At 38.3% G+C, this 23,677-nt stretch overlaps 1 protein-coding gene across 2 annotated transcripts in view; it reads left to right on the top strand.

Annotated features, from left to right (window-relative positions):
- Positions 1–4,760, top strand: part of kif3b (kinesin family member 3B) — a 39,299-nt gene extending 34,539 nt beyond the window's left edge. Inside the window, exon 9 of one of the 2 annotated variants that reach the window (XM_068000435.1) lies at positions 1,238–4,760. In XM_068000435.1, coding sequence (XP_067856536.1) covers positions 1,238–1,328 — 91 coding nt within the window. In that variant the 3' untranslated portion in view covers positions 1,329–4,760. Of the gene's footprint in view, positions 1–1,234 lie in introns of both variants that reach the window. The other variant, XM_068000434.1, reaches the window with a different exon arrangement.
- Positions 4,761–23,677: the final 18,917 nt, after the last annotated feature.

The raw sequence follows: 23,677 nt of genomic DNA, 5'->3' as shown, positions 1-23,677 counted from the left end.
ATTTTTCTCATTATAAAATGTTTCTTAACTGAATCAGATCATATATATTCAAATTTGAACATGGTAGTGAGCTGGAATTTTTTTACATGCATAACCATAATGTACACAATTGGCAGATAATTAGATAAGCTTCATTTACAGCTGACCTTTTGAAAAGTTCCACTTTTAATTTACAAACTGAGGAATAAAACTGTTGTTGAGTAGCTATATTTCTACAATAAACTTAAACTACATTAAATAATCTATATATTGAAAACCTTGCATCTGCACGCCCTTCCTGTCAACTTTTCCATTATAAATTCTCATGTCTACATTCATAATAGAAACTCCCTATGTGACCTTGCATGCAATAATTACAATTTCCCCCCACAGTGGAGATGCTGCAGTGCCACAATTGTTGTGTGACAAGTTTCTATCGCAATTTTTATTATAAATGTGGACATAGAATTTCATAACAGAAATATAAAAATAAGGATAGAATGTATGACTTTAAAATTACGTCTGGTCCAAATATCTATCAGCCTCTAACCCTGCTTCACTGGACGACTACACTTGGTCTTGACTCCCCATATGCAACTGCATGGGTGATTGATTAGTGTTAATTATTAACAAAAAAATTTAAACACTTAAGTTCTGCTCAGCCTTTCTGGATCCTCATTCTGTTTTTTTTACTTTAACTTTGTTCCTTTTCTTCTTTCATTACTTCAAAACTTCTAAATGCTTTACATACATTTTCTTCCATCTAGCTCTCATTGTTAATTTTGAAAGTGGGAGAATCTTGTTTAAAAAAGGGTCCTGATTAACTTAAAAACTATATCCAACAGCCTTTTTTTTTACAAACGGAAGAGTAGTGATTGATTTAGATTTGCAATAGATGCAACCAGCTCAATTTTTATTGGTCTGGGCTGCCAATGAATTATGAGTGCTGGAAGCCCCTAGAGGAACAATGCACATGGATAAACTAGTCTGTGGTGCACTAATGGTTAAATTTATTACTGTGAATAGAATCTGTTAATATTTTAAATAACAAACTTTAAAATTTGTATGTAATCTTAAAAAGAATTGTAGACATTGTTCACTATTAATACTTGTTCATGGTTACCTGTTTCTGTATATTTTAGACTGATCCTGTGTTACTGTTTCATGCTTCTCAAATTACTGAGGGGATTGCACATTATCTGAGAAGAATTTGTTTTGCTAAGTGTGGCTGAAATCATATTTCTGTTGTCTTCAGCAGGCCCAAAACTGGGAAAAGAATTGGCCCCCCCTCTTCAGTTATGTCTGGAACCCCACTCTACCCACAGTCTCGTGGCCTTGTACCCAAGTAACCTATTCTCAAGAAGATATAATAACTTTTCAGCAGGGAGAAAAAATGGAGACGAGTAAGGTTCATCTCCTGGTCTCATTTCAGTCTGACCTCACACAGATCAGAAATATAGTTTGGATTGAGATGAAATTTACATTTGTATTTTGTTTTTACAGTGTAAACCATTCCATTCCTAGACAAAAACTGCACTTCCTCTGTACCCACTATTCTTAATTTGACAATATTGTCTGTTTCATAATATAACCCAAGTGGATAGTGCCACTGCTTGCTGCTATGGAAACACATTATCCTATATATAGCAAAAGAATACCTCACATTTTACTGAGGAAATTTATTGTATTTAAAGGTTTCTTAAAAATGATGCATAACTTTACTGTCTTTAATTTATTAGATTTTCTTGTTGGAAAGCTGAATGTAGATAGAATAGGTTTGAATATTTGTTACTGTATAGTTGGTATTTTTCAAACACTTTTTTATTACTGTTTAACTTTAATGTTAAATGTTTATTATGATTTTTCCAGATCCTAATGTAACATGCAGTAAGACACAATGAAGCTGGCCAGTGGTCTGACATTGTAAGATACAGTTAGCGATTGTTTCCTTCTTAGGGGACAGTTATGGGTCATCAAACATCAACCTAATTTGTATTAATATAAATCAGCCTCACATAAAGACTCAATATAACTTCAAAAACTTATTTTTTAAAATTACAAATCACAAACTTTTTAACCAGGCTGTAAATGTGGCTGCTGACTTCAACAGCGGAGATGTCATCCAGGAGTAAATGTGCTTTAACTATCTTGAACATTCTGTCAGTATAAAATCATAAATACTTTTCAAGTTGTTGCTTCTGATTATAAATAACACTTGTAAACTAACTTATAAACAAAACTTCCTGTAATAATATATTACCGGTCCATTTTCAGATTACCAATTCAGTGTCCTGACTTAAAATCTGACCTTGCTAAAGTGTATCAGTACTTCTGGTCATGTCACGGCTTGATGAAATGTTACACCGTTGCATGGTGCCACATTTTTCTTGTAGCAGCAAAGTCTGGTTACTGGCTTGCAGCAAATTATCTGTATCATTCAATACAGGAATCCTCGAGTACGGAAATATATACAGTAAATTTTGAGTTGAGCATGTCAACATGGAGATCTGTTTGACAGAATCACTGATCAAAGATTCGGTTTCCATGCCCGGTTCTCTGATCTGCGATTCATTAAGCAAGGCTTTGCGATAGAAATGGAGCTTTGCAAAATTTCCCCCAAATATGCACAACAGTTGGGGTCAATTTGGGTTTGGGTGTATGTTTAAAAGGTGTGTATTTTAGGTAGGCATCTTAAAACGTTATGCGTTCTGATCTTTGCATTACAGGTCAAATTAACATTCAAGCATCAAAAATTAAATAAAACATTTGGAATATGAAAGTGGGTAATTGAGAGTTTAATTGGGCGCTGAGAAACGAATGACTTCGATTTTTAAAAAGATTAAAGCTGGAAGGAAATGTTAAGATTCTTGTGTCACAGGATTTCTGTTCTATTGTGGAGAAAATTTTCTTTTTGATTGCTTCTCCCTGAAAAAAGTTGTACATTAATATTGAAGAATATATAAGAAGATATTAAAAAAAACTTGACATGACCTCAGATTGGACTGTTACAACCTCATTTTATGGGCTAGTTAAATTTGATATTGCTCATTCCTCAGGGGAGCTCACCTGTTCTAGCATGGCTGGAAGTCCACTTCAAGTTAAACAGTATCCTCATAATTAAGATATTTGTTTCACAGTTTCAACTTGAAAGTTTGGGCATCTTTACGCACATTGTTCTATGGTACCTCATATTCACAGACTGTGCAGTATAATAAAACCAATACAAGTAGAAAGTGGCCATTTTCCATTATATGCTAAGAAAATTTCCTGAATTATTTAGTTGTTTAAAATTCTTGTTTGGCACTGGTCACACTGTTTTTTAAAAAGTGTGCAATTTGTTGGATTTTTCAATGGTTTAATTGTTATTTTCCAAAGCCCTGCATCAATGATAATTAGGTTGAGAGATATGTTCTCAAATGCTGACTTTAGAGGATTTGGAGTGTATGTTTACAGTGTTCCAGCACGAGATGTTAACATGTGGAGTTACGTTTTTTGTCTCAACCAAACCTGTTTTATGAAGTTGGCTTCCAATGCAGAAAGCATTATTTATAAAGAAACAAACAAAAATATATATATGTTTGTTTTAAAACTAGATTAAATTTTCAGGAGAAACCCCCTCTGTTTAAATTTACCACCTTTTAATAAGGGTGGGGGAGAGAGAAACAGCTTTGTGAAGTTGGAACCGTTCTCCTACATATTATTGCCTCTATTGCAAATAGTAACAGAGAGATTTAAGTGACCAAAATCTTAGCATAAATAATTCTAATCAGAATTACTTCCTGTTTTGTGATAAATTTAAAAAGTTAGCATAGGCAATTCCAAGTAAAGTGGAAGGTGATTAATATACCTGTCATGTTTATATTAGCATTTTCCCTGTGAGCAGTGCCTGTAAAAAAAAATATATGGGGCATTAATGTTGAATTATACTATTGATTCACTAATATTTTAATTGTGTTCATTTAATTTTAATCTGCAAACAATATGTTATTACATGTTTGAATACACTTTGTTCTACAATGAATACAGTTTTGGGTTGGTTAGCAAATATTTGAGTCACTAGCTGCTGCTAGTGTAGTTTGGAGTCCTGATTATGGGAATCTCACTTTAACAGTAATGGTTATTTTCTGATTCTCTTACAACAGCTCCTGCACACCATGTAATTCTGTCATATATAAATTATATATTGGTGATAACTGGTGATTCACTGGTGAATCAGTGTATGTTGACTTTTAGGTTACCAAATTGGTGTAAATCACAATAAACATTATTTCCTTAATTTAAGCTGTAGTTTCTTCCAGAAATATCCAGCAAACCTGGAATAGGAACAAAAGTTATTATAATATCAGCTGCTAGAAAAAGTAGTCTTAGAATATTGAAGCAAAAATGAATGGCCAAAACTTCAGTAAGCACTGCACTTTCAACAAAAAAAACCCCTGAAGTTTTTCATTTAAACCAGTGATTTCCAGTGTCAACATAATAATCCTGCATGTAACCTGATTTTTATGAAATGCGCATTATAAATGAAGACAATGTCCAGAACAAGATTCTGTATAATTGACTGCGTATGTTGGAAGAATACACAAAATCTACCATATAGTACAGAATTTTAGATGTCCCAAATTTCAAACCGAAAGGAATGTCCTTCCTTAAATGATATAGAAATTTAAATTATCTCTGCGTCTTATAACAGTCTGTACTCATTCAAAATATAAAAACATCCCTTCTGTTTGTAAATGTACAATTGGAATGCACCCTATAAATGACAAATAAACTTTCTGAAGCAGCTACAACTTAATCTTTCATGAGTCTATCTTTTTGCACCTGCACAGCTTTTCAGTGCACGAGTCTAAATTGCATTTTGACACTTTTATTCAGTGTTTTTCATTTGGTGTTCAGCCTGTCATTTCTTTCATTTAAAAAAAAATCCATTGATTGTAAAGCACTTTGGAACAACCTAAGAACATATAAGGGGCTACATAAATGTAAGTTCCTAAACAGTAACAAACTGCCAAGTGAAAATTTGGAATTTCAGAAGATATAGTTCCCTGAACTATATACAGTAGCCAGTGAAAAATTAAAGGCACTTTATGAAACTTTCACAGTTGACATCATCTTACTATTTCTCCACACTATTAAATGAATCAGAACAGATTTTAAGATATTAACTTGATCATTCTTGATGCTGAGTTTACTTCATTTTGAGGAAGTGAACATCACAATTGACACCATTCCTTCTGTTGTTTATATCTGCTATTTAACATATATGGAACAGCAGATGAGTGTTGAAGGTAAATATGCATTAGTAATTTTGTGCCTGCTTATAGATTGACAGAAGCATACGCATAATTTAACATGTTTTGATTTTCCTGCAGCTACAATTCTAATTCACCTGTGAACAACGCAGGTGCTCAAGATTTCTGCCCACCCATCCCCCACCCTGGTTACTTTTTCAGTATCTAATTTTCTCTCCAGCTGGCATCATTTGCTATGCACCTTATGTCCTATTTCTTTCTGTCAAATTTCCAGTTGTGAATTTGTTATGTGCAACTAGTTGACTTTGTATTTGGATACTTGCTAGATCAGATCTTGTGACAAGCTAAACAATGTTCATTACTCAAAAATATGAATTCTTTGTTATGGTGACGACGCTCTTGAAGACTCATCTTCATGTTCATTACTCACTAGTACTCCCTGGAATCTGGATTTGTGTCTAATAGCTCAATCCAAGGGTTTCTTTTGCAAGTGCCAAGAGACGTATGGATAGTAGAACATACTGTTATATTCCTTTCCATAAACTCAAAGGTACTGATAGGCCATTTATTTAATAAAACACAATGTAGCGCATTACTGGATAGAGTTTTTGTCCACTCAGTTCTCCTCCGATAATCTCACTTTGCCAGTCCTTTTTAATATGTCAGCATGTCCAACTCTTCCCCCTTTCATAACTTGGAGAAACTTCCTCATGTCTGCAGAATATCAATTTTATACAATGCCAACTTGTTTTCCAATTACTCTCTACAGTTTCTTCAGCCTCTTGAGAAGTACTTTTGCCAGTATTTTGAAATGTAGTCTGACAGATATTGGCCAAAAGCTACCACTCTGGGATCTTTCCTAGATTTTGGCAGCCCTTTTTTAATAACTATATGGATAGATTTTTATATAACATATGATTAAATGTTATTTAAAAGTCAATGGAAGTGCTACTCTTTTCCTTTGTTCTGAACAAATACTTTAATCATAAGCCAGAGCTCTGCATAAAATTCATACTAATCTATTGGCTCCAGTAATCTAGCTACCATATGATTTCCATTCGAACCCCCACTTGTTTTCATTTGATAGAATAAGGAGGTCTCCTTGTTTGGGTGATACTTATTGGATATTCTAATCTACATTAGTTAGGTGGATGTAAAAGATCTCATGGCACTTATTCGAAGAGCAGAGAAGTTTTCCTGGTGTCCTGATCAACATTTATCCCTCAACCAACTTCGTTTATCTCATCGCTGTTTGTGGAACCTTGTGGGCAATTTGGCTTCCAATTTCTCCTTCGCTTCGCATCTATTCTTTTTGATCGCACCTATGTGATGTGCTTTGGAGCGTTTTTCTACGTTAAAGCCACTATCTAAATGCAAGTTGCTGTTATATATTTGATTTTGGCTTGCTGAACAAAAACAGAAAATTCTGGAAATATGCAGCCAATCAGTCAGTGGCTGAAAACAAGTTAACATTCAGGTAAAGACCCTCTGTCAAAAGCAAAAAATAAAGTTCAGACAATTTATAGGACTGACAAAACAAAAGGAAGAAGAACAATAGGTAAATATCATGGGTCAAATATATGCTAGTACAAAGAAGTAGCAAATTGATTTGGTGGCATATGACTAGGGTTTTTTTGGTTGAAAAGCCATACAAGTGTTTATATACATTCGGTGACTGCTAAAAGGCATTAGAAAGATGAGAGGTGAGCAAAACAGCTCCAAGGTAAAGTATGATGTGGAGATGCCGGTGATGGACTGGGGTGGACAAATGTAAGGAATCTTACAACACCAGGTTATAGTCCAACAGTTTTATTTGAAAATCACAAGCTTTCGGAGGCTTTCTCCTTCGTCAGGTGAGTGTGGAATTCCTCGGAGGTTACCGCATATATAGTCAGAGAACAATGCCTGGTGATTACAGATAATCTTTCCAACTGCCGGTTGTCAAAGCAATCAGACAGAGAGACAGTACATACAGGACTACTGAATATACAAATGGTCCTAACCCAAAGACAGAGAGAGAGAAACTTCCTTTCGGATGTTTCTCTCTCTCTCTTTGGGTTCGGACCGTTTGTATATTCAGTAGTCCTGTATGTACTGTCTCTTTTTCTGATTGCCTTGACAACGGGCAGTTGGAAAGATTATCTGTAATCACCAGACATTGTTCTCTGACTATATATGCGGTAACCTTCAAGGAAATCCACACTCACCTGACGAAGGAGAAAGCCTCCGAAAGCTTGTGATTTTCAAATAAAACTGTTGGACTATAACCTGGTGTTGTAAGATTCCTACCAAGGTAAAGTAGGCATGGTAGAATGTGAATAAGAGGAAAATAGTAGAAGATAGCTAAGGTTTGAAGTTGTTGAAGTATTTGTTCAGTTCACAATTCTGTGGAGTACCCAGAAGATGAGATAATGGGGTCAATTTTCGGATGGCTGAGCGGGTGCATTCGTGGCGGGGAGGCTCCTAAAATTGAGGATTCCCGGGGTGGGTCCGGAGCCCGGCTCCAACCCTCCCATTTCCGGGTTCCCCAATGACGCGCTTAGATGCGCGCGCAGCCCCCGCATGCTGGACTCCCACTGGCAATTAAAGCTGGCGGGATCCCACTTAAAGCAATTAATTACATAGTTCAGGTCATTTGCAGTCCTGAATGGGAGGATATTTTAGGAGGGGTGGGCTTTTCATCTCAACAGACCGTGTTTCCTGTGCTGGGGGAAACACTCCCAGTTGAAACAGATGTGTTGCAGCCACCAGTCAGTGGGAGCTGCAAAGGTCCATTTGACAGGTGGGGGGCGGGGAGACCTTCACTCATTGCAGGAGGCCACTCTGTCACTTTTGACAAAGTTTGGCCTGCACCACCCTCCTCCAAACATTAAATTCACCAACTTGGAACCTCAACTCCGGCGTGCGGACACATTTACCTACCTTGCGGACCCCCTCAAACGTACATCTTCCGGATGGGGGCCGCCATAGCTGTAGTCATGACCTCATCGGAGGACGAACAGCATCTCCGGCCTCTCCGTCCACCTCAGACATGTGGAGCTCCACAACACAGTGCTGTGACACATCCACCTGCACAGCAGGAGGGAGGGCAACCGCAGAGAGAGATGCGTCGCTGAAGGCGCTAACCTCTCCACAGGGTCTACAGACCGAGGCTCAGCTTCCTGGACCTCTCTGAGGAGCAGTGCACACGGAGGCTCAGAGTCACTCGACACGTAGTCGTGGATAATCTGCAGCCTCCTTGATGCCGAGCTGCTCCCGGCTGGCCCGAGCACCATCTTCTTACCTGTTGCTGTCAAAGTCACCACTGCCCTCAACTTCTTTGCCTCCGGATCATTCCAGGGTGCCACCGGGGACATCGCCGGCGTCTCTTGGTCGCCTGCACAAAAGAGCCCTGCAAATACACTTACACCCACTCTGCAGTTACCCAATGGGTGGCATCAGGTGTGGGTCTTCATAGTGATCCTCAGGAAAGGGAATTATTGCACAAACCAGATGAGATTTGCAAAGACGTGGCAGTAGTGGTGATAACAAAATTTAATGTGGTTGGCAAAAGAAACAAATCTAAATGAAAAATATGACATTCCGTCATATACCCTTGTGCATCCCCTTTGTGCTCACAAAACCTTGGCCTTACGTTTACGGGAACCCCTACGGGGTGCTACCCCTGTGGCTTCAGCAGAGGTAGTGGTAGGTTGCTCTTGTCCATGCCCTGACCGATGAGATGCTTTGCGCAGACGCCCTCTGGGTTTCGGTGCCCGCGAGGGCCCCGCCAAAGACTGCTCCACCTGCACCTGTGCAGGGGCAGACTCGGCCACCTGGAGAGGAGGGCAACGGGTGAGACGTGGGAGCGCTTTGAGTGGCGTTCCCACTTCCATATCCCCTTTCACCATCATCCCTCTCCTGGGCCAGGCCCACATCACTCCTTCCACCCTGCTGGACGACAGTTTGGAGGACTTGTGTGAAGCCTTGGAAGGCCAGTTGTAAGGTATCTGTCAGCCTGTTTAAGGCGGCAGAATGTTGCTCACCATGAATCCGAACAGCCGTTGTCAGGGCCTAAATGGACTCATTGTTGAGCCGTGCTTGAAGCTCAATGGAGGCTAGCCTTCCCTCCATCGCAGACATTCCTGCACCTTCCCGCAACACTATCTCAGAGATGCCTTCACGTCCCTGTGAAACTATCTCGGAGATCCCCTCCTGTACCTGTGCCACCATTCCACTCATGCAGGAATTGGACTCCTCCATCCTCTGCTTGATTGTGGAGAGTGCGTGTGGCAACTGTTCCAGTATGTCGGCAATGTGCTGCTGCCCCTCGATGACTTTCCTTATCATAGCTGGCCCCCAGGGTTCAGCATCTGGGTCCAGCTGAGCAGAGCCTGGAGAAGAGTGCTCCCACCGACGTGGACTCTCCACGGCTGCCCCTGCCACCAGGGTCTGCTCGTGCTCACATGTGCGTGGTGACTCGCCATGTGCAAGCCCAACTAACTGAGGACGAGAACCCACCGAGGTGTGCGTATCTGCGCTGGTGGACGGCTGGCTCGGATGTGACGATGCACCCTCAGAGGCCGGCAGGTCCTCTGAGGAATTGCCCTCTGCAGTCACGGCGGTCACAGATGGCCCTGCAAGAGAACAGAAAGCAAATTTAGCCTGTGGACAAATGTTGAGGTGCTGCAGATGCCAAGTAATGTTAAGATCATTCGCTATCATGAGTGCTGAGTGTTAGATTTCTGTCACCAGCAGCTTGTGCGCTCCCAGTCTCGGCGTCCGCCACGGACAGGCACTCGAGCGTTCGGCTTATTTCTGGTGCCTGCTGCTCTGCGTCCGTTAGGACCACCTGGTGTGACGGGCCCCCTCCGGTCCTTGCCCTCTCCCGGGCATTCTGGCATTGCTTCTCCTATCAAGGCAAAACACAGAGAGGCGTGATTGAGTGATGGTTGCATAGTGACCCGCTGCATGCATTGGTGTGGGTGGGGGTGACTGTGAGGGAGCTGCATGGGAGGGTGCGTGTGAGACATAGCCATGAGATTGTATGAGGATTGGGTTGCGTGGTAATGTTCGAATGGGAACTGGGGCGGTGAGTGCGTGCAGGCAAGGTGAGGATGATGGTTGAGTGGATGTGAGGAGTGATGCGAGAGCATTGTAGTGGCAGTGCAGAAGGAGTTGTGTGGTGGTGGAGGTGACGTGGAAGACGGAGTGTGGGAGAATGTGTAAGTATACTCACTTTGGCTGACCTGGTTAGGTTATTAAAGTGCTTCCTGCACTGGACCCAGGTCGGGAGACATTGATGCTGCTGGTGACTTCCTCTGCCACCTCGAGCCAGGCCTTCTTGGTGGTAGAGGCAGGCCACTTCCTCCCATCCGATGGGAAAAACGTTTCCCTCCTCCTCCTGACCCCATCGAGCAGCACCTGGAATGAGAAGTCAGAGAACCTTGGAGCAGCCTTGCCTCTGGCCTGCTCCATGCTGACAATATGGTTATTTGCTGCAGGAGGAGCATTGGAGGACTGCCCCTTTAAATAGGGCTCCTCCTGCTGACAGCTTGTGATGCGGGTGCGCAGTGCGTCCGCTGCGCAGGCCTGCAACGGGAAACCCAGAAGCACGCGTAAGTACCTTCGATTAGGCCGCGATCGCGTGCGGAGCACCCCGATTTCACTGGGCGCGTTACCCACGCGCCCAGTCGACTACCCGCTGGCAACCCGCCTCCCTCCTAATATCGGGCCCAATGTTCCTGAAGTTTGCTGTGACCCAAGATGGATGGATCACAGTGGCAATGAGGGGAGCAGTTGAGGTGGCAAGTCACAGAGAGCTTAGAATTATTCTTGCAGACAGACTATTTGTTCAGTAAACAGTTACCACATTTGGTCTCTCCAATATGGAGGAGATTGCACTGTATAATTGAAGGATTCACAGGTAAATTTCTATTTCACAAGGAAATGGTAGACACTGTTCTAGAAAGAAACTGGTAACATTTTAGGCATAGCTGGAAGGAAGGGTGATAGAAGAGTAGATAGGTGTGTTGCAGAGAGAACGATCCCTCCAGAAAACTGAAAGGGAGGGGGAAGAAAGAGATGTGCTTGATGGTGCAATGATGGTGAAAATATCAGTAGAGGAAAAAGGAAAACATTTCACAAGCTTTGGTTTGGAAAATGGTTTCACCAGACCAGATACAAACAAGACAGAGAAATTGACACATGGATGGAGTCGATGTAGGAACAAGGGTGGGGAAAAACATATGCAAGTATTTGAGAGTGTGTGCTCGTAAAAGATACATGTGGAAATTCTACTAGCAGAGATGGAGAGCTAAAAGTCCAAGATGCAGGGAAGAGTCAGAGATGGAAAATACAAAGATGCAGGCTGGCTAAAAACAGTAAGCATAGTCAATAAACATCTAATGAACTTTTGCAGATTGGAGCAAGAGCAAGATGCCAGACTAACACGATTATCAATGTAATGGATGAAGAGATCAGAGTAGAGATGGATTGGAACAAATGTTCTACATATCCTAAAAAAACAAGCACAGCTGGGACACTTGCAGGCAGCCATTACCAACACCTTGATTTGGACAAATTTTATGCAGTTCAAAGTTGTTGAGAATGAGAACAAATTCAACCAATCAAAGGAGGCTTCTGGTAGTTCAAGACTAGTTGAGTGCTGTTGGAGAAAATGGAGAGACTGAAGGCCGTCCTGGTGAGGGAAAGTGGTGTAGAGGAACTGGATATTCATGTGAAGATGAGATGATTGAGGATAGAGAACCTTAAATCATCTAAGTGACAGCATTGAATGTCACAAATGTAGGTGGCAGAGACTGGCAAGGCGCAAGATGAAATGGAATTAAGAGGAGTAGTGTTACATGGTACAGGAGTAAGCTGAAATAATGTGTGTGCCGGAATGCCCTTTTTGTGAATTTCGAGGAAAAGGTACAAACTCGCAATGCGGGGTTGAGAAACTGAAATTGAGAGAAGTGAGAGGAGGATCTCTGGAAATGATCAGATCAATGACAGCCTGGGAATGTTTTGGTAATAAGGTGATTTTCCAGTCGGATAGAATTAGATAATCCAATCAGCCTCAGCCAGGTAATGATCATTGCACCAAACAACAAACAGCAGCAGGTTTGGTGGCAATGTTGGTTTGGGTAACCTCTTTGTCAAGCATCTGCATACTGTCTGCAAGAATCATTCTGACATCCCAGTGGTCTGCCACTTCAACTTTCCCTCCCATTTCCAGCATCTCAACCAAGCTCATCCCAAAATTCAGGGACAGCACTTCATCTTCCTACTAGGCATTTTGTAGCCTATTCTGAACACTGACATTAGCAACATCAGAACTTAGTTATTTCTCTGCCAGTTTCTGCCATTCTACATTATGCCCTACTATTATTCATTTTTTTCATCTTTTATCTTTCTAACACCTTTTACATCCTGACTGCAAAGATCTTTGTGTATTGTGCATCATTTTTAAGCTCTTCACAGTTTTAAGAAACATCTGTTCATAGCCTGTTAAATATAAGCTAAATGAGCAGAACCCAAAATGGATGAAATCAGAAATTTAAAGGCTGAAAAACAATGTCTACAAACCTTGCAGGCTACTTAAGATATTTGGAGTGCAATGAAGGTATTAGAGATGATCATAGAACTGTACACAGATGTTGAGCACAGTAATAAAATATTTTTCAGTATCATAACTAAAGCGAATAAGAAGGAAGTTAGAAATTTAAAGGATAAAAGTAGTGGAGCAATTGAAGATGAAGAAAAATGGTAGAATACTTGATTGTTTCCAAAAAGTATTCACTGGGGAGGAAGATATTGATCTAATCATTGTAGCACAACAGATATCCTAGAGGATATTGAAATTGATGTGAAAAGGTACTTGATAGGTTAAGGATATTGAAGACTAACAAAATTCAGTGATACTGAACATTAACAAAACTGTCAGATGGCATATATCCTAGAATTCTGAAGGAGATTAAGGAAAATTTTATAGGCCACTGGATACAGTAATGAAAAAATCATTTGATACTCGAGAGTTTCCGCAGGTTTGTAAGTAAGGAAACATAGTAATACTTTAAAAAAGGGATATAAATCTAATCCTGTCAACCAAAATAATAAAAACCATTTTAAGAGGTAGGAGAATCTACAAAGCAGTAGCTCAATAAAAAAAATCAGTTAGCATAGATTTAGAAGGGGAATGTCTTAGCAAAGATCCTTAACTTCTTTGAGGATGTTACAAATAGATTATGGAATTTCCGATGATACAGTTTATTTGGACTCCCAGAAAGTAAAATTCTGCATGAGAAACTGCTAATAAAACTAAAAACCATGATAATCTAGGCTAGCAGGTGGAACTAAATAGGAAGTTGGTTTAAAAAAAGAAAACAAAGTACTCATAAGAGATGTACTGTCAGACTAGTAGGAGGTGTTGAATTGAGTACCACAGGGGTTGGTGCTTGGATCCTTGTTTCCCATCTACATAAATGACTAGATGTAGAAGATTGCAATTGCAAGCTTACTACACTTGGAAACGATGCTAACAGAGATTGCACTAGGACAGAAGATACAGCGAACAATTTGCATAATGATTCAGATCAGTTATGCACTTTGATAGGCAAATGAAGATTAACATTGACAACTATAAAGTATTATATAATGCGCAAAACAATGAGAAACAAAGGTATAGAACAGAGGAAATATAATTAAGAGACTTAGAAATGAACCTGGGAGTAACAGTAGACTTGGTTCCTTCAGTGCTGAGCATTTAAAAAAAACAAATAAATGTAAGAATACGTAGGTAGAATAGTGCAGCATAAATCAACAGAGATTATGCCGAAGCTTTATCATTTTTTAATAAATAAAAAAGCTTTATAATGGAATGTTCAGACCACACTCAAAGTGTACAACTTAGGTTGCCAGGCTCCATGGCATACATGCAGTGGAGAGAGTGCAGAGAAAAGCAAAAAGAATGTTCCCAAATAAAAGGGGGATGATCTATGAGGAAAGATTAGGGAAGCTTTCATTCTGCAGTCTCGAGAGTAAATGGTTGGGGAAGGGATGGGGCTCATTGAGGTATATAAAATATTAAATGGGGAATAAAAATGTTGAATCCAAACTTTAGTCAAGATAGCAGTAGTAGGGCGAGATAACATCGGTTTGCTTTAATGCAATGTAAGTTTAAAACAGATATTAGAAAATATTTCTTTACACGAGTGATAAATGTTTGAATTACTCTCCAAGTGAAGGTAGTGAAATTCAAAATGCAATTGGATGTTAGGCGGGGTGAGTCGGAATACAGGAGAGATGAGCTCAATGAGCCGAAAGACCTCGTTTAATTCTTGACTTTTTTTTATATTCTTAAACTTCTTTGTACCAGAATTTAGCATATTTGACCTGTAACCCTTGGCTGTTGTTTCTTTATTCCCCTCTGTTTTAATCAGTTTTATAAGGGAGCTCATTGGGTTTTTATAGTTCTGGTAAAATATGAAACATTAATCCATATTTACTCTTTTCAGATGCTAATGGACCTGGTGTGTATTTCCTGCATTTTCTGTTTACCTAATGTTAAACAGTTAAAAGAAAAAAGAAAGAACTTGCATTTATATAGTGCCTTTCACGACCTCAGGACATCCCAAAGCACTTTACAGCCAGTGAAGTACTTTTGTTTTCAAGTGTAGTCACTGTTGTATTGTAGCTTCCAGCAGATTGATCATCTTTTTTCATAATGCAATGACCTATTTTCTGTTGCTTTCTGCAGGATCATTTGCTTTATTTGAAATTTCACGGTTTCATTTACCAGCACGTTAGGATGCACGAGGTGAGCAGTCCCTGATTCATCATTTTAGCTCTGCTCACTGTTCAGGACTTGCTGCAAAAACATAATTGTGAAGCTGACTGCATCGTTTCCCTCCAATATGTTTGAGACTAAAACATTTTTGGTTACCCCTTCTATTCTACAAGTTGTCAATCTTATTTACCATCGTAGAATTCCTCTTTGGTAAGTTTTTTTTTTCTCTTCGGTATCCACAAAACCTTTCAGTGCAATCTCCTGCTCTATGTTTAATATCTTCCCTTCTGGTTTCCACTTTTATCTATCACTGCTGCTGATAATAGAAATTAAAGTGATCTTAATTTCATCAATTTGTTTCTTAATTGTGCAATCAGCCGTTTGACTGCTTTGAATAAATTCAGTATATTGTGGTCTTATGTTGAGTGTTATATGTAGATTATCACTTTTGATTTTCACATGTATGAAAATTGATCTTGTGGGCATAAAATCACTGAGCACACTCACAAAATAGAAAAAAACAGAATCCACAGAATGCTGGGGCAGAGTACATCTGTCCAAAGCCAATAATTTTCCAATAGTGACAGAAAGTAAAATTAAATGTACCATGGAGAATTCTGAATGGCAGACCATGTAATAGGTTTTAATCTCTTGAAATGAGGCAGATAAATTTGTTCTCAGTCTCACGAGTGGAAAAAAATGTATTACATTGACTGTCGTTCACTATTCTGTTTATAGCACCCATGCCTTTTTAAATGAAATCTTTGTGATCTTTTATATTTTACACCACAGTTAACCATCTGGTGACGATAATGTTTCTCTGTTACATTACCAATGTGAAAATGTGTTTATTTCCATAACTTAGGGACTACATGAGTACTACAAACAGAAATAACTCTTCTGTGACATTAAAGGGATCCTCTAATGTTTGGTGCAGGTTTAGTAGGTAGCAGTTCCTGTTCTTGTGTAAGTCTTTTATTTACCCAAAGAGGGCAGAGTGTGACTACAGTATATGCTACTGATAATGAGGATGAAATTCTTCCTATTAATAACTTAGGAAAACAAGTTGTTGTGAGATCCTGATTTGAATTCACGCCGACTTTACCTCTAAAATTACTGACAGGAGTAATGTTATTTGCTAATACTCCTTTCCTAGTAGGTTTTTGCAAAGCTCCTCTTCTCGATTTCAGTATGCTGCAGGTTTGTAATTATGACCAAACACAATTGTGCTTCAAATTGTTATAAATGGTTATTGAACTAACCATGAAAAAATATTATATAGCATTTACAAATAATTAATGTTTTTTTATCTTTTTATTTTAGCAGCCATGGAAATGTACAATAAGGTTTTTCAGGAGATCATTTTGAAGTATTTTCCTATTTCCACAAAAAATAAATGCAAATAACCACACTATGAAATTTCTTACCAGGCTCTTGCTAGCGCCCTGTATTAACAGCTGCATTTAAATCATAATGTAGGAAACTTACTGCATTGCCCTCCTAATTTATTGATCAGCCATTTTGGAAACCTTTTCCCACCTCATCATAAGTTGACATTATCTGAAATCTCTGTGACATTTTGATGAGTACTTATTGCAGCAATGGTTTGAATGTATTTTGAGAATGAAATTGAAGTACTTTTAGTATATTTATCAACTTTAAAGATTAATAAGCTGATGAGGCTTAATTGAAGTAAATAATTGAGAAAATGTAGGCTGCACATTTTTTTAAAATGCAGGCACACTCAAGTAATGAGTTGCAGAAAAAATGGTCATTAAGCTTCCTTTTGATGAATTTTGAAAGTATTCTCAGGATCTCATTAATGCGCATTGTTAAAATACAAAATTAACATTATGGAGCTTTAAGGATTTAATTTGTATCTCACTAGCTGTCCTTTATCAGCACAGGTAAAGTATTCTTGATTACAGAGAAAAGTTGAACTGTGAATAGTTTTTGTACTGTCAGCAGGTGACTTAATAGGTGGGCATTATTATTAATAATATTAACAAGAAACCAAGTGAAGGAGAAGGCCCATATAGTGTAGGACCCCATCAAGGTTGAAAAGAGTAAAAAAGATTACGTAAACCAGCAGTGATTAGGTGATGCCAAACTTGGGTTTAAGAATCTGAAGATTGTAGGATAAAAGAAAGACTAAGAGATAAGAAGCTCCTCAATTTTGAGGTCTGGAAAATAATGAGTTAAAAGTAGGGGACTGTGATGAATCTTAATTTCAATATAGCTTGGGATATAGGAAGACAATGCCCCTTTAAATGATTTGGCAGTCTACAGTTAGAAATCTATTAAAAATAAAATGCATCTGATTTCAGCACTGTTAACTAGTCAGTAGAGGAAGCTTCTGTTAATGTTAATTAAGCTCCTAGTTATATAGCACTGAGAAGATTTTTTTTTCAGTCAGCTTCAATCAATGCAGGAGTAAGAAAGTTTGTTTGGTTTAATGTATTCAGCTAGTATTTTCTGAAAGGCCAAACTATGTTGTTAGCTGATCTACATGGTTAAGCTGTCATTTATATCTTGATTTCTTAGAATTATGAAATCTGAAGTAGTCAATTAGTTAGAAAATGCATCTAGTGAAACGGTTAGCTGGATAATGCAATTGCTGTTTCACTTCAGTGAGTTCAAGCCTAAGTAAGAAAAAAAAATGGTAGTTAGTTTCCAACCTCATGAGGGCAGCAGGGTCACAGAGAAAGTAATAGCAGTTACCTCCATTATTCAGAGGCCAGCAGCTGATCATGTTTCCCAAGTCTCAGCTACCAACTGTCAATTCATAGTGTTAGAAATAGAGCAAACTGCCCCAAGGGCGATCTTGTATGATGAAAAAATTACAGGACTATTCAGAATGTGCACAAAATCATTATAGTGTGATATGTAGTAATTACCTGAATGACCAAATATTTGCTTGTATTGTACAGTCTATTTCTGTGTTGAATCTCTGTAATGAACACGCATTTAATGTAACATCTTCTGGAAACTAGAATTATGTGAAAATGAAATTGTCAGTTTTTTTTCTAGGACAGTTCAGTTACTGTGGTACTCGCTTTAGGCAAAATGAAGAAAAGTAGGAATTAAGGGGAAGAATTCAGAGAATAAATGGTAAAGCAAAGCCAATCAGGAAAAAAACGATTCAAGGAAGGAAAATATTAAAAAGGAAGAAACAAGGAAGTAATGAAAAGAAATTAAAGGAAATATTTTTTCAAGCAGAACAAGTAAATTGCTTCTGATCTATTTCTGTTTAAAACAGAACAATTTAAATTGAGGAAAAGAAAAAGAACATTTGGACAATGAAGACAACAGAAAAAGGTAAAAAGCTGAATTAAAATGATTCAAGCAATGCGATTTAAAAATGATTTCCTTTCTGTTTCTGGGTGTCAAATCTACATTTCTATAGCTAGATAAATCAATAGATAGGTGCGTCAAAATTTTAAAAAAATCTTTTGTTTCATGTTTTTGATCTTATTCATTCTTGTTTTTTGTGTTTGTTATTACTTCATCTTGTTGCCTGGAGATTATTAGGATGGGAATGTAATCATGTGATACTTTGAATTCTTTCTGCTTTGCCAATGAAAATTTCTAATAGGAACATCACTTGTAAATTTTGCAGACAAATAGTACTGGCGAACAAATTCCCGATAATAGAAAGAAAAAATAGAGACAGGACAGTTACAGTCCTTTAGTTGATCCTGGAACAATTTGATAGTAATTAAAAAGGGTTTAACTAGTGGGTACTCCATTGTAGGAAGGATACCCCAAAGGCAATGGAAAAGATGCAGAGTAAATTCGCTACGGTGTTACTGGGGTGATTAGACTTGAGAACTAAATGCATTTTGACTAGCGCTGAGACCTGATAGGGTTTTAAAATTATGAAGCGCTATGATAAGATATGTACTGATGGGTTGCTTCCACAGTTTGGTAAACCGGTAATGGTAACACAAATTTAAGATAATCACAAAAAGAATTAAAGAGGTTGAAAAACATTCCTTTACACAGATGGTGGTTAGAGGGTGGTTAGAATGTGGAATTCTCTGCTACAAACCATTGTTGAAGCAGAGTTCATCAATTCTTTAAAAGAAAACTAGGCAGTTGATTGAAAAAGAGGAACATTCAAGGGTATGGGGAGCAAGCAGGAAAGTTGGATTAGACTAGGTGGCTCACCAACATGACTTGATAAGCCAAATTACTTGTTTCCCTGATATAACATTCTGGGATCCTATGATTCTAAATCTTGCAACATTTAGAGACCACCACATATTCACTGAGATCCACTGGTTAAAGACTCTTCATTTCTAAGGGCGTTTTCACCAGCAATAACTACATTATCTGTCTGTGTTGTGTTTTCTTGATATACCTTTATTGATTTCCCAATATTACTGACAATTATACCTGTATAATTTCTATGAATACAATATACTGAGCATTTTGGTAAAGAAGGTTTCTAATAATGCTCTTTTCGATATCAAGTCAGTGATTAATCTAAGTAGAATTATAAAGCATGTTGTGATCAGGAATGCAGTGAAGTTGATTGCTTATCACTGTTATGATTTATGATATGGTAACAGCAAATATTCTGGGCTGTTTTGTTCTGGAATAAGTGACTGAGTGTTGATTAAGGAGCAGCCAGGTGTTTTAGTTTGTTTGAGGTCATCCATTTCTGCAGACAACATGTTAGTGTGTTCATTATTACTATTAGTAAAGTATCTGTACAGGGGAGCAATAAGGTGTGGGGTTAACCCTGCCATTCTCCACAGAAGTTCCAAATCATTACGGAGTCAAGAATGATAGCCAACAGAAAGGAAAAATCAAAAGTTGAGTCAACCCAGTTTATTCTCCTAGCAGTTGATTACAAAGCAGTATTGGCAGAGCCCTGAGAATATGTTGCCTCCCTAATCTCTCAGCCAAGGAATGGTGCGTTGCATGGGAAGGCATCTAAAGAGCAGAGTAAAATAATTTAACATGGGGATTTTTTTAACCTCACTGAATATTTATTAACACCATTTTCTTGTCCTTAAATTTATGACCACCAGCAGTCATGAACAGAGGTAGAATCGCAAAGTTCAAGATGCTTACAATCAGTTTATAATCCTGATCTCAGTGCATAGTATTGCTCATTTTAGTTAATATATCTACTAACAAGAGAAAACAAGTCTAAAACAGATTCAGTCAAGGACATATCTATGTATATATAAATACTTTTTGAAGTTTTTGCTCCTTTTTATGTCTCTTTGTTAATCAGGATGTATCAGATTATTTTATCCATGAACTGCACAGCACGTGTTAGTAATGAGTCAAGACAGTAATGCTGGTATGTCAGAGGGCATACTCGGCACACAGCAACTTCCATAAATTGTAATCTTTTCAATCAGTCTTCATTTCCTCAGAAAGCTTTTCTGTATTTAATGATTACCTGTGATGGGAAAGCAGTTAATCCTTGTTCAGAGACTAGATAGTGCTCTGAAGATAACAACAACAGTCGTATCAGATAATCTAAGCATTTTCCCCATACTCATGGTTACCTCTATCTACCTGATAAATTAGTATTTTCAGTGTCTTCGAACATTGTATGAGTTAGTTATAAATTTTAATCTATATATATATAAAGAGAGAGCAGTAAAGGAAAAGGAAGTTATGAAATAATGCAAAGCTAATGGTTATGAAAAGTAAAGTAATGCTCCAGTAACCGAAAGTATTCATATAATTCTATATTTTGAAATGCAGTTATCAATTCAAAATTTAAATTTAACGTTTTTAATTATTTCCATTCCCACTCCCCTATTTATCTTCCTTCACTTTTAGGGGTAGATTTTATGAATTTGCATTCTTGCCATAGAGCGTTATGCACCAGGAACACTAATCGGATCATAACTTAATGTGCTTGTTTCACAGTCCTTCTGGTTTTTTGTCCATTAATTCTAATGGGCTAATAATTCTAATTCTAATATGAAACAGGCACATTAACCTCAGTGCCCAATATTCCAATCACTACTTGCATGCATAGTTACGAGTCAGAGGCGCTAATTCATAAAATCTACCTCTTAAATTCCAGGTTGCACCCCTGACCTTTGTAAGTCTTCCCTTTGCTCACTGTCTCCCTCTGGTAGCCCAGCAGAAATCAAGTCTCGAATTGTGGGAACAATTATGGGTTCCATATAATGTGTTGATGCACTATCACACTGAACCACTGGCCTGCCCAAATGCTAACCCTTGTCACTGCTTATTTTTCATGGAAATTATTTCAAAATGAACTGATAAGTGTTTCGGCTTTGTAATTAATCTGAGGTATGCTAGCATATAAACATTCGACATGCTCATCTGAAATTCCTCTCCCTAATATTTTATTTCAAACAGGTAACGCTTCTACTAAAATACCAGAGGGTGAGATTTTAGACAAAGGCTTTAATCATTTATACACTAGTATCACTTGGTGTAATTTCAGGCCCTTCATTTTTTCACTTTATTTGTCTTTTCCCTGTATATCACTAAAAGAATATACACATCAGTAACTATCATTTTAGCTTAGCTAATTAGTGCCTGAAAAGACTGTCAGAGCTTGCAAAGCTGTTTTCCCAGAATGCACAGCCACAGCTGCAATCATTACTATTCCCAAGGTGCAGAGGCATTGAGAGTGGATGTTCGATGGCTAAGGGGCAAATCTATCTACCAGTGTTTCTACTATCATAGCTTGACATTTTTGTTAAACTACTGCCATTTCTGGATATTATTGGCCATGTTATAAACTGAATTATTAATTCAATCCATTTAAACTCTTTCAACTCCAACAGTACTAACATTTTTCTGCTGAGGAACTTTTGTATTTAAAAAAAACAGAGGTACTCTTCAGTTTTTCTTTTTAATGAACTACTTACAATAACTTTAGAATGCCCATACTTCATGTTCTCCTTACATCGAGTGACAAGTCTCAGAATGGGGTCAGGGAAATATGCCATGAGGTCACTGTCCTGACAGCACCATGCTATTTGTACAATGAGCTAAATATGGACAGAGTTAAATATGGATATTGAGTTTAAATTTAAAAAGCAGGTTAAAAAAGCACATTAAACCCTTTTAATCGCCAAGTGTCATACATGTTCAAACTCAGCCAGCTGGTATTTTAATAATATTACATTAATTTAAAAGAATTATTAGGATTTATTGACCAATTTACCATTCTGCTTAGTCTGACATTGTTTAGTGAATTGTCTTTGTTGCTGAAACACTTTTCTCCCCCAAAAAATAGGTGGATGTGTTTTTTGTTGAGATTAACAAGCTGCTCACAAAATTGTGGGAATGCATGTTTTTGAAACGTGCAATTCATGAAAATAAAGGAGTCAATTTTACGAGTTATCCCTCCTGGTGCAGAGCTTCACTTGATGGGAATGAATATTTTGGCACAGAGATCAGCACATCTGATTGTGCCCCTGCACAATTTTCCATCTAAAAATGAATGGAAGGAAAGTTAGACGGGCCGCAAATTGGATGCAACCTTCAAAATTTCCAATATGCAAATCCTTCACACAAAGATTTGTACCGGGATTACTAACTTGTAAAATTTACCCAAAGATTTCATAGTGGCATTGAAAAACTATCAGCCAATCATGAAACATTCACAGCAATGATCTTTTAACATTCTCACACAGCTAACAAGCCACATAACCAGTATAAATGTGTTAATCCAGCTGTGGAGTGTGCAGCTATATTAGAAAATAGTTCAACGACAGCACAGAAATTCACATTTTACCAACCAGGCTCTGCAAGTCTTGGTGAACTCTGTAATTGAGCTTTGTGAGGACCTTTTTTGGCAGGAAGCAAACAGGAGCACCCGGCAAAGATGGAAGAGTCTGTGTCAACCACTCAAAGAACCCGAATAGAACTGAGAAATAAGTTTCATGACTTAAAGAAGGGCACCAAGATTAGGCATAAATAAAACTGTAAAGCACGGGACATATATGCATGTGATGGAACTTTATAGTTGTGAAAGATATGTGCAAAAAACAAGCTGTGCTGACAGAGAAAATGTAGCATGCACGGTATTAGAAGCAAAAATAGCAGGGTTATGCAAATTATGTTACAAATGCCATGATAGGAGATTTACTGCAGGAAACCACTTCCAAGCTATATTTCCAAGTCTCAATCATAGAATCGTAGAATGATACAGCACAGATAGAGGCCATTCTGTCCATCGTGCCTGTGCCGGTTCGTTGAAAGAGCTATCCAATTAGTCCCACTCCCTGCTCTTTCTCCATAGCCCTGCAAAGCTTCCCCACTGCCCTAATGTTTATAGACAAAACTCACACATAATGAGGACAGCACAAGATAGAAAGGTGGTTGACCTCATATCATAAACCACTGATGCATATGGTCAAATTATAGTTGATCTGTTAAGGAGGGAGAGCCTGGAAAATATGTGGTCTGTGGAAATCAGAGAACAGCACAGAACATGTGGTCTATACCATGTTATTCAGATATTCGACGATTGGCACAATATATTACACCAATAGAAACACACAGTGACAGTCTGACAATGCTAGGACCCTGACCCATCTGGGGTCAATTACAATTGCCGTAGCTGGTTCCAAACAGTATCTCAGCTCTGCAGATGAAGTGCACTATTGCCATAGAGGAAAGACCTGTGATGTTGCAGAGGGGTAATCACTGCAGCACTGGA

This window comes from Heptranchias perlo, chromosome 19 (genome assembly GCF_035084215.1).
Source record: "Heptranchias perlo isolate sHepPer1 chromosome 19, sHepPer1.hap1, whole genome shotgun sequence".
NCBI lineage: Eukaryota > Metazoa > Chordata > Chondrichthyes > Hexanchiformes > Hexanchidae > Heptranchias > Heptranchias perlo.
The sequence above is the reverse complement of the archived record's forward strand: the minus strand, read 5'-3'. Positions and strand labels throughout refer to the sequence as shown.